Source organism: Arvicola amphibius, chromosome 2 (assembly GCF_903992535.2).
Source record: "Arvicola amphibius chromosome 2, mArvAmp1.2, whole genome shotgun sequence".
In the NCBI taxonomy this organism is placed as follows: Eukaryota; Metazoa; Chordata; class Mammalia; order Rodentia; family Cricetidae; genus Arvicola; species Arvicola amphibius.
This window is the reverse complement of record NC_052048.2, coordinates 98,387,688-98,399,507: the sequence shown is the minus strand read 5'-3', so window position 1 is coordinate 98,399,507 and position 11,820 is coordinate 98,387,688. Positions and strand designations below refer to the sequence as shown.

The 11,820-nt window shown below is 51.3% G+C and overlaps 1 protein-coding gene across 1 annotated transcript; it reads left to right on the top strand.

The window, feature by feature from the left end:
- Nucleotides 1-9,848: 9,848 nt before the first annotated feature.
- Kcnf1 (potassium voltage-gated channel modifier subfamily F member 1) lies at nt 9,849-11,363 on the top strand. Its single transcript, XM_038317875.1, has one exon. The coding sequence runs from the start codon at nt 9,849-9,851 to the stop codon at nt 11,361-11,363; it is 1,515 nt and encodes a 504-aa protein (XP_038173803.1).
- The last annotated feature ends 457 nt before the right edge of the window (nt 11,364-11,820 follow it).

Sequence of the window (11,820 nt, the reverse complement as noted above, 5' to 3'; positions counted from 1 at the left end):
TACTGGCCAATCAGCATTTTATTAAACAAATATAAGAAACAAATGTTTACAGGGTAAAAACCATTGTCCCACAGCCAATACAGAGTAAAAATGGACAGAAGTATGTTTGGGCCATAACAAGAATTGCTGGAAATCTTGTCCTAATCCCAAGCCAAAATTCATTTAGTAATTTTCTTTAAAAATAAAATTTATGTCAATTAACTCAAACAACACTTTTTAAAATCAAGCATCCTAACATAATATAGCCCAAAGATATACCAGCTTGATTCATGCTGAGAAATGATGCTAGGGAAACATTTTGTCTTTGTTTTCTGTAATTAAGCCCTTCTGTATCTGGAAGAGTAGAAAGTTTCGTATGGATGGTGGGAACACTGCAATGCAGAGCTTGCAACAGTCTGGCAGCCGAGACGAGGTGTCTCAGGCTGTGTTCAGGTGCAGCTTCGCGGCACACAGGGTGCACAGTGTGCATGCGGATGTGTGCAATCACGGTTGCGGGCAGGTCACGTGATAAGGGGCCCTGCTGCCAGGAATATCACTGATTCATCTCACCTGTGATTTTTGAATTTTTGGTAACTGCATGTTTGGAAACCTTTTGCTATTGCCTTTCTTTTGTGGGGGAGGGCCTCTGACATTCAGTCCTTCCGTCTCTGATAGAGCCACTGCCCACAGTTTAAGGAGCTGGAGCTGTGGCTGCGGCTGGGGAGAAGGCTCAGTGGATAAAGTACTTGCCTTACAAGTCCCACAAACACTGTGGAAGAGTGTGGCAGCCTCTCTGTAATCCCAGCACTTCCAAGGTAAAGACTGGTGTTGTTTTCCACCCGACAAACCTCTCCGTTGATGCAATAATCCAAATTAGACTAAATCAAACTGAATTAGAAAAAGTCCAGGTTTAATGGATGCCAGCTTTTCCAGGTGGCCCTCTGGGAAAACATGGAGAGGGGAAAAGAAGAACTAGGGAGATCATGTTTGTGTTCTCTGGGAAGCAGTTTAAATAGTCTTTGGGAGTGGTCTTGACCTTCCCTGGGGAGGGGTCCCTGTTTGGCAGGCTTTCTTGGAGGTGGAGTCTGGATTGTGGCAGCTCCCAGAGGAGGGGGCTTGGAACTTTCCACCAAACAACCGGGATCACTGGAGTGAGCTGACTGGGCAGACTCGTCCAATATGGCAAACTCTGAACTCAGCAAGACACTGAACCACAATAAATAAAGTAGAGCAGGATCGCCGAAGGCAACCTGCGGTTAGTATTAATTATCAATCAACTTGACAGAATCACCTAGAATCACCACTGAAGGGAGCCTCAACAAGGGGTTGTTTAATTTAGTCTGACCTAAGCACATGTCTGTGGGAGATCAACTTGATTTTATTAATCAAGGTGGGAGACCTGCCTACTGTGGGTGGCGCCAATCTCCACGCAGGGGTTATGACTATAAGTGAAGCAGTAGCGTGCATGCATTCATTGCTCTCGTTTGGTGCCTGGATGGATGTACTGTGGACGGATGCTTCATGATCCTGGCACTTTGACTCCCTCGCCGTGATTGCCTGTAACTTGGAGCTGTGAGCTGCAATAAACCCTTTCTGACCCATAATATCTTCTCATGACAGCAGACAAAGAGGCTGAGGCACACCCAATGCCAACCTCAGGTTCACAGACAAGTATACACATATCTGTACCCGTGTGCACCCACACAGGTCTAAACATGTACAGATACACCATATTCACACCACACACATGTGCAGGAAAGAGAAAGGTGTGAATTAATTGCCGGTCTGTTACAGAGCCATAGCAAAGAAACAGACTACATTTAGTTCTGACCTTCAGGCCGTAGTGGGATGAGAAACACAAATACAGGAGGCTATCTCATTTTTCAATTAAAAGTACTGAATGGAGATGCTAAGGATTTTTAAGAAAGTTTTTATTAGCACTTATTAATTTACATAACAGTGGGCCTCATGACATTTTCATACATGCATACAACATGTTTTGGTTATATTAATCACCCACTCACATCCTCTTCCTGCTCTTTCCTGTTTAATTAGTCACCTACAAGAACATGGGGGTGGGGTTATTTGCATGGGCACCTTACTAGAGGCTACACCTTTGAAGAAAAAGTCTCTCCTTCCCTAACCACCATTAGCTGCCTATAGACACTCAGGGAGGTCTGTGGCAGGACCTCTTCTTTTTTTTTTCTTTCAAAGGAGTTTTCTTTTGGGCTGGGGAGACAGCCCAGTGGCTTAGTATAGTAGGACCCAGCCAGGACAAGCTCAACAGAGGCTTGAGTCTCAGTAGTTTACCTTAAGGCAATACCTGTTTCCAAGAAAGACTGCAAACTGAAACCACCCAGGCACCACCCTGGAACAGGACCATCCAAAGGAAATTCCTAACATTCCAACCATTGTAGATAGGATTACCTGCCAGGACACACCCATTGCTTTTCACTGTGATACCCCAAGACAAATGTCAGCCCATCAGGGGTCCTGAACCTTAGAAATCCCTCACCCCTACCTTTGCTACTATAAAATCCCAGTCCCAACTGAGCTTGGGGTTCTCTGATCATTTCAATGCATTTGCCATGTGAAGAGTCCGAGTTTGCAAACTTGTGTAAGAGAAAAGGCTCTTTGCTTTTACGTACAGGACTTGGTCTCCTAGTTGGTTTTGGGGGGACTCTGTGATGTGGGCACAACAGTTAGAGTACTTGTTGTGAAAACAAGAAAACCCAACTTCAAATCCCAAGCACCCCAAGTGAAGCTGAGCATGATCACTCATGCCTGTCACTCAGTATTGGGGGCCTGAGGCAGACTGAGCCCCAGAGCAAGCTGGACAGCCAGCCTAACCAAAATGGTAGACTTCAGCTTCAGCAGGAAACCCTGGCTCTGAGAGGAGAACAATAAAGGAAGGTACCCTGCACACTAGTCTGGCCTCTCTGTGTGCGGACAGGGTTCTTCACTTTTGTCCCTGAAATTACCTGGCACAAGTGAGAAGGAAACACAGAACACGCAACAAACCCACTTAGGAGTTTATTGGGGGCAGGGCATAGAGGCCTGGTGAGGTCGGTATGCAGACAGAGAGCTTGAAGTTGGCGTATCCAGCTTAAGGATAGCCACTTTAAATTGTTGTCTAAATTGTAACAAGGCCATATTTTTGAACAAAGATGGACAAGGGTGGGAATCTGTAAGTAGGGCAGTGGGGACTGAGGTTTCAGGGCCTCTAAAAGGCATCCCGGGGGGAGGCTGGATTGATGGTCTTCAATGGCTTGCTACCTATAGCTGAAACCATGAAAACCCACGAGAACAGTGACATCATGAGGCTTATAGGGGGACATCTCCCCTCTTTAGGCGGGGTGTGAAACAGTGGCAAACACTGCAGGGCTTGTAGAAGAGCATCCTCTACCTACAGGTGGGGGTTAAAGCCTGACTGGCTCTGGTCCGGGCGACTCGGAAGCCAGAGAGGCTGAAGGCCGCTCAGAGCAGTCTTCCATGGCAGGGACCACTGACGAGTGGTCCAAAAGAAAAGACAAGAAAAAGAAAAATCCGAGGTGGGCGGGCCAACATTGGGTTGTCCAATCATGATTTCAGCTAAGGGAAGCAATCCAGAGATGAGTGTCAGTGAAGGGCTCAACCGTAGCCATTAAGGCCATGATTGAGGGCTGTCCTCCCACCCATTTCTAGGAACACCAGAAGATTGCCAGGCGCTCAACCGTCAATTCCTTAGGTTCAGAATGGGGAAACTCACCAACTGAAGCTGGTGGTGTGCATAAAGGTAGTGCTTAGGCGGATGGAACATGTGGTTATTGTGGGAAAAAAAAATACCCAGTTCCAGATCTCGACCCAGGAGAGGGGTGGGAGAGCCTCCTGAGTCTCATTGCACCAATGAAAATTACCTGGCGCAAGTGAGAGGGAAACACGGAACATGCAATAAACCCACTTTAGAGTTTATTAGTACAGCCCTGGTGAGATTGGTGTGCAGAGAGAGGGGGGAGGAGGGGGAGAGAGGGAGCTTCAAGATGTCCCATCCAGCTTTTAAGAGCTGCCTAGCGCATGCGCACAGTGGGATACCGTGGTTATGTCATACGCAGATGACAGAGCTCACACAGCGCGCAAGGGCATGTCAGATATAGGTGATGCAACCATGCTGCACATGCCTCATGCAGAGTCCTTTAAGATCCCTGGGGCCATTAGACACTTCTGCCTGAGGGCTTGTCCATATGTGCGCATGGTCCTAGAACTAGGAAGTGTCAGCCATGTTGGTTTGGCTAAAATCATAACAGTCCCCATTCCAGAATGAGAGCAAACAGACTCCAGCATCTTGGCTCAATCCACAATCCCTCCCACTCCAGGTCCACCTCACTCCACAGCCCCTCCCACTCCAGGTCTACCTCACTCCACAGCCCCTCCCACTCCAGGTCTACCTCACTCCACAGCCCCTCCCACTCCAGGTCTACCTCACTCCACAGCCCCTCCCACTCCAGGTCCTCCTCACTCCGCAGCCCCTCCCACTCCAGGTCCTCCTCACTCCACAGCCCCTCCCACTCCAGGTCCTCCTCACACCACAGCCCCTCCCACTCCCGGTCCGTGCTGCTCCAGAGCTCTCCTCTGCTCCATGCTGGCAGCTGGTAGCCAGGGGCTTTGCTTCTGTTTTCTAATCTAACTTCATTCCTCCTTCTCTTTGAAAGTCAGAGCAGCCTAGACTTGGGCCCAGGGTGCCTTCCCTGGGCCCTAGTGCACCTTCAACACAGTACAAAGACTCAAACTCTTTTCTCTGGATCTCCTGGCACCATCATCAGCATAGCCAGGAGTCATCTCTGAGGCTAAGCAGAGGCAGGAGCAGGAAGGGGTTGTGAAACTTCTGTGGACCTTGCCTGGCCGCTGAGATGGGAGCCAGGAGGCCCTCTTGATTGCTACCCTCCTTCTGCTCCATCTGCCCCTGTATATCAAGCATGTGACCATAGACAGAAGCCACAGTGTAACTTAGTTGTTTCTGTAAAATCTGGCAGTCAAGAAGAAAAGGGCCACTGGTTCCATTTCACTGATGGAAACATCAACTTGGGTATTTTCAGTAAAAACTAAGCTTTCTTATGATCATGGCTTGGCTCTTTCTCCCTTCCCACTTTCTATCCGGCATCAGCTCCCATTCAGCCTGCCTCCTGCACTTGACCTCTGGAGAACTCTGCCATGAGTTCTGGGCTCGGAAACATGGGACTCGGTCAGCTCATGCCAGTGCTGAGGGTGCCCGGCAAATAATGAAGTGCTAAGTTTTCAGTTGCCCGGAGGAAGGGACTGTTTAAGAGGTCTTAACCGAGCAGAGCTGATTAGCTGGCTCCTAAAAGGGGAGCAGATGAGCGCTCACATGGTTCCCCATCTAGACAATCACCAAAGCACACCTGTGCTGGTTTTAATTAATGTCACAACGATGGAGCACTCTGTAGCTCCAAATGCTATTGTTCAGTAACTTTTTAAAAAGACACATTTGACAGAGAAAAATGTGGCTCAAAACAATTGCTTCCCAGAACCCGTAGACAGCAGCGGGTTTTTTCTCATACCCATTTAAATGGAAAGCCAGGAGTCAAAACCGCTGCAGAAGATTTGGGCTGTTCCACCACTCCCTCCAACCCCCTGCATGGTGCCATGAAATGTACAATTGCCATAGAAGTCAAATATAGGACCAAACACACCACAGTAAGGGACTTTCTGTTTTTAGCCCTCCGCTCGGACATTTCTGTCTTGCTTAACCCTTCAAGAAATTCTAAGTAGATCTAGATGCTCTGGATTTTCTGTAGAACAGTGACCTTCAATGAGATCTCAGCATGTGAGCATTTTTGAAATTTATGGAATCACATCCAAGCTTCCTCAAATCCTGGCCAACTTGACTGATGGTCTGAAGAGAAGGGCTTGACCCAAGGGCTTTAGGGAGGGAGACTCAGAGAAGGAGGAGGACAAGGCCAAGCACCAGAACCCAAGTAGCCATCCATGGTCTTGTAGTTCTGGGCTTTCATGCCCAAGATCACGGTGCGTGCAGGCTTGGTTTCTTGCTGGCCTCTTGTAGGATGGAAAGAAATGTCTGTGTCCTGTTTGTAGAAAGAAGGCCAGCCTCCACCAACTGTGTCCCACAGCAACCCCTCCGCCAGCTGTGGCCCCTAGCAATCCCTCTGCCAGATGTGGCCCCACAGCAACCCTTCCACCAGATGTGGCCCCAGTAACCCCTCCACCAGCTGTGGCCCCACTCCCAGGTGCCTCTCTTCTCTCAGTAAGGCTTACCATGGTGTTAATAGTATTCTCAGAGGACCATATACAGAGTCACATACCGGCCTTTCTTGTCAGCATGTCTCAGAAACTGCTGATGTCAGCGCTGAGGGACAGCAGAGCAAATGACAGCCCACCATAGGCATGGGCACCCTTATGATCTTCCAGACTGCAGAATCTGATTATACCAAAGTGACCTCTCCTGTCTCCCTCATTGTGCCTACCTAAGGCTCTGGGTGTCCAGGCCTGTTCTATGGGACAGCAGGGGGCTCTGTGAGTGTGCGAGGGGAGGGGCTTATATCCCTGGGGACCACAGGGAAACAGCATAGTCCTAGGAGACATCCTGTCAGAGGCCTGCATCCTAAGGGCTGAAGCTTTGAAAGATGCGGAATAATAAGCCCAGGGCTAGGTGGGCAGCCCTGTATGTTGTACAAAGACTCAGGTGTGTAAAGCCCTTGTCTGGCTCAGTACCTAGGCTGGGATCCTTCCTGTCTGGACCTCTGTCAGTTTATTTCCTAGTTCTAAGCCCTGTTCTGCCCACCTCCCCAGCAAATCCTCAGTGTGCCTGGTATTCCCCTGCTCTTAATCATCCCAGACCCAGGTACCAAAGCAAAGGAGACCACCCTTATCCTGGGCCTGCCAGAGAACCTCAGTTCCCCAGCCCTAAGCTCTTTATTCTCCCCTGCTTTAACTTTTCCCGTGGAGACTCCAGTGAAGACTCCCACTTTCTCCTTGTTCCTAGCCCTGCCTGGTCAAGTCCGGATTTGTCCTGCCTGTGCCCTTTTCTTGGGATTTGTACGTACATTATATTTGGAGAATAATTTTAACCGCTCCCCAGCCTCTTCTGTGCTGGTGAGGTATCTACAAATCTTGGGGTTTGTGAGAGCACCCGCACACAGTGATGGTGCCTGGAATGGTGGCCGAGGTGGCCTGATGAGGCACCTCATCAAACCAGGTGAACACAGTGAGTTTCATTTGTTTTTGAGACAGGGAGCATTGTATTTCAGGCTGGTTTCAAATAAACTACATGGCCAAGGATAGATAGCCTCGAACTCCTTACCCTTCTCTCTCTACCATATCCAATTTTTCTGTGGTGCTGAGGGTAGAATTCAGGGCTGGTGCATGCTAGGCAAGCACTCTACAGTCGATCCCAGGCCCTAACACCTTGCTTTTGTGCCTTCCTCTTCCAACCAGCTGACATCCTGACAGCACTCAGAATGGGAGAGCTCAGGCAGTACGGCCCTGCATATCTCTCTCTCTCTCTCTTGTTATGTGTTTCCTTAGCTGTACTGTATTTAAATTTCCAGTAGAGTATGATTATATCTTTGTCCAGGGTGGGTGTGGCATGCACAGATGCACAGGACTTCAGTAAATATGAGAGCGAGAATGGGTCCTTTTTAAGCCCATAAAGCTCAGTCTTAGATGCCATTTGCACTGGACCCTGCCTGGACAGGGAACAACAAACAGCAGGCAGCCGAGAAGGGGAATAGCTTGGATTAGATGGATCTAAGAGTGTGGAGATGGTAGATTGCAGTAAGGAAAGGTGCCTTAGAGCCCAGCAGCCTGCATCCCAAAGGTAGCGGGTGATGATGGTGATTACTTGATGTCTTTGTTTTTCTGAGAGCAGCTAAGGACTGAGTAAGAAACATGGAAAGTACCCAGAGTGCTGGGTACACAGTGCTCTTACATGAGTGTTCACTGTTACTGTCACCCAACCGTTCTCTTTGTTGGTTTCCCTTTCTGAGTAGCACACCATAGACTGGCGCTAAATGGAAACGAAATAAATATTGTAAGATGTTTCCCCCAAATGATACTCTGTGTGCCGTATTCTAGTGCGTCCTGTTTTTATACCATCCCATTAAAGACTAAGACTGCCAGTGGCCTGGTATACCAGTTTCATGACTGGGCAGGATCTTGAGCGTCTAAGAAATCCAGCTTACAGACTACATTTTAATAGTCTTTTAAAGCTAGCAGTTTTAGGTGCACAAAAAGATGCAGTTTCCCAGACCGGGTCTCTACAGCTTCCCCACAATCAGCACCCCCTACTCTGAACATCCCTGTGGGAATGGAATGCTTGTCACAACTGAGGAAACCACGGGGACAGAGCACCATCGTCACCCACTCGGCCCACAGTGTCCTCTAGGGCCCCCTCTTGCTGTTGTGCATTCTGTGGGTTTGGGCAAATGTGAATGGCATGCTTGCCACCGCACGGTCAAACAGATAGCTTTGCTGTGCTATTAGCCGGTCTTACTGGCTCTGCCTATTCATCCCTTCAACTTTTTTTTTTTTTTTTGAGACAGTCTCTAGCCCAGGATAACCTCCAAAGCTAGAGGATAGCCTTGAACGTCTGCCTTTCCTGCCTCCCTTTCCTAAGTGAAAAAAGCTGGGATCCTAGACAAGCACACCCGGGCTGGTTTATGTGGTAGGGAGAGCAAACACAGGGCCTTGTGCATGCCAGGAAAGAACTCTACCAACTGAGCTATGGCTTGGCTCATCTTATGCTTTTAGACCCAGTTCCAGGCTATAGATGGGTCCACGTTTGATAACCCTGGTGGTAAGAACCATGGGCTGGAACCAGAGATGCTCTCAGCCTGAGGAAAGATGAGAGGGAGTGAGGCAGCAACCAACTGGAAGAACTGACTTCCTTCAGAGGAGTGGGGGTGGGATGGTGGGCAAAGGGACTCTGGGAACTACTGGTGATGGCTGTGTCAGCCAGCAGGAAAGCCTTGGGTTAAGGAATGGTTAAGCTCTCCTCCCTTTCCATCTTGTAACGTGGAGCAATTTCCTTTTTAACTGTGGGAGCGGAGACAAATTTTAGGGGTAGGGGACAAGGTCAAACCACCGACAGGGCATCGCGCCGGAGTGTTAAGAATCCTTCCAGGACCGACAGAAGCCTAGGACAGAAGGGATGTGCCCAAGGAGTGTGCAGCCGCCTCTTGAGGGGTTGGTGAGCAACAGGCAGAGGTCCCCCTTTCCCCCTTCTCACCTAGCAGTGCAGGAGGGACTCGCCAGCCTGAGCCTGTGCGACCTTAAAGCTCTGGATGGTAACCCCTGAACCCGCAGGCGCAGCCAGTGGCTCCGGTAGTGGAGGAGGCTGGCGGTGGCAGCAGCCTTGCAGGTCTGCCCAAGGGTTAACTCATTCCTGGGCAGCTGCAGCGCGTGCGGTGCAAAATCTCACCAGAAGAGGGTACAGTAGCAAAGCGTTTGACGTCAGGTTGGAATTCCTATTGTGTTTCCGAACCGCTCCTGCAAAGCCAGTCCAAGTTCGCTCTCGGCACATCCGGATCTCACAGCCCCTGGACCTACCCGCTGCCGAAGCCGCCTGTTTGCCCCAGGGAAGGAAGTCTCTGCTTGCTAGAAGAGCCCGGTCCTATTCTGGACCGAGCTGAAGCAACAGACCCGGAGCCGCGTGTGAGTATCCTGAACACCGGAGGCCAAAGGCAGCGGAGTTCTCTGCCGGCGCGCCTGGATGCCCTCGCACAGACCCTCTGCTGCCGCTGGGTGTATGGCTCCCCCGCGGCGTACTCCAGCCTCCTGCCACCGGCGGCTGTGAGTACCCTTCCCAGCAGGTGGCTGCTGTCCCCGAGGGCGGCACATTGGCTAAAGCAGGACCCATGGAACCCGGGCTTGGGAGCGCACCCGTGGGGAGCATGGACGCGTCTGCAGAGCAAAGCCTCCCGGAGCCTGGCAGCCAGGACTCTGTGGCAGGCGACGACATTGAGATTGTGGTGAATGTGGGGGGCGTGCGGCAGGTTCTCTATGGAGACCTGCTCAGCCAGTACCCCGAGACCCGGCTGGCGGAGCTCATGGACTGCTTGGCCGGTGGCTACGACACCATCTTCTCCCTGTGCGACGATTATGACCCAGGCAAGCGCGAATTCTATTTTGACCGGGACCCGGACGCATTTAAGTGTGTTATTGAGGTGTACTATTTTGGGGAGGTCCACATGAAGAAGGGCATCTGCCCCATCTGCTTCAAGAACGAGATGGACTTCTGGAAGGTGGACCTCAAATTCCTGGATGACTGTTGCAAGAGCCACTTGAGCGAGAAGCACGAGGAGCTGGAGGAGATCGCACGCAGGGTGCAGCTCATCCTGGACGACCTGGGTGTGGACGCGGCCGAGGGCCGCTGGCGCCGCTGTCAGAAGTGCGTCTGGAAGTTCCTGGAGAAGCCGGAGTCGTCGTGCCCTGCGCGGGTGGTGGCAGTTCTATCTTTCTTGCTCATTCTTGTCTCCTCTGTGGTCATGTGCATGGGCACCATACCCGAGCTGCAGGTGGTGGACGCTGAGGGTAACCGCGTGGAGCACCCGACCCTGGAGAACGTGGAGACTGCTTGTATCGGTTGGTTCACGCTGGAGTACCTGCTACGCCTCTTCTCCTCGCCCAACAAGCTGCACTTTGCCCTTTCCTTCATGAACATCGTGGATGTGCTGGCTATCCTCCCCTTCTATGTGAGCCTCACACTCACGCACCTGGGCGCGCGAATGATGGAGCTGACCAACGTGCAGCAGGCTGTGCAGGCCCTACGGATCATGCGCATCGCACGCATCTTCAAGCTGGCCCGCCACTCCTCAGGCCTGCAGACCCTCACCTACGCCCTCAAGCGCAGTTTCAAGGAACTGGGGCTGTTGCTTATGTACCTGGCCGTGGGCATCTTCGTCTTCTCCGCACTAGGCTACACCATGGAGCAGAGCCACCCTGAAACTCTGTTTAAGAGCATTCCCCAGTCCTTCTGGTGGGCCATCATCACCATGACCACAGTGGGCTATGGTGACATCTACCCCAAAACCACTCTGGGCAAGCTCAACGCGGCCATCAGTTTCTTGTGTGGGGTAATTGCCATCGCCTTGCCCATTCACCCCATCATCAACAACTTTGTCAGGTACTACAACAAACAGCGTGTCCTGGAGACGGCAGCCAAACACGAGCTGGAGCTGATGGAGCTCAACTCCAGCAGTGCAGAAGGCAAACCCGGGGGCTCTCGCAGCGACCTGGACACCCTGCCCCCGGAGCCTGCTGCCAGGGAGGGGCCAAGCTGGGGCAGCCGGCTGAAGCTCTCACACAGTGATACCTTCATCCCCCTGCTGACAGAGAAGCACCATAGGACCCGGCTCCAGAGCTGCAAGTGATGGTTCAGCTCCCAGGCAGGGACAGGCTGGGATGTGGATGGACAGACCATTGGGCAGGCGTGTCAGTAGGCATGTCTATGGCTTCAAGGGAGCTGCCTGTGCCTCCCAGCCCTCCCCTGAGCAGACCCTGCCAAGGCTGGGTAAGACTCCTTGTGTGCCAGCTGTCCAGGTGGAAGCCCTCTAGGGAGTGCAGGAGCCACGGGGCCCCTAGGGGCTTTTGGAATGGTCTGGCAGGAGCCCACAAATGCTTCTGTGTCCCCTTCAATAAAAAACCTCCTGTTCAGCCTATCCTCCATGTTGTGGGTTGTCTCAGGCTGGTTGTCACCCCAAGAGTGGCTCCTGCACACCCTAGTGCCAGGCCAGAAAGGAGGTGTGCAGCCCCAGAGGGAGTGGGGGGTAGCTATTTTTAGTTGAGAGCTAATTAAAGAAGAGCTGTAAGGCAGGGTTCAGCTCCAAG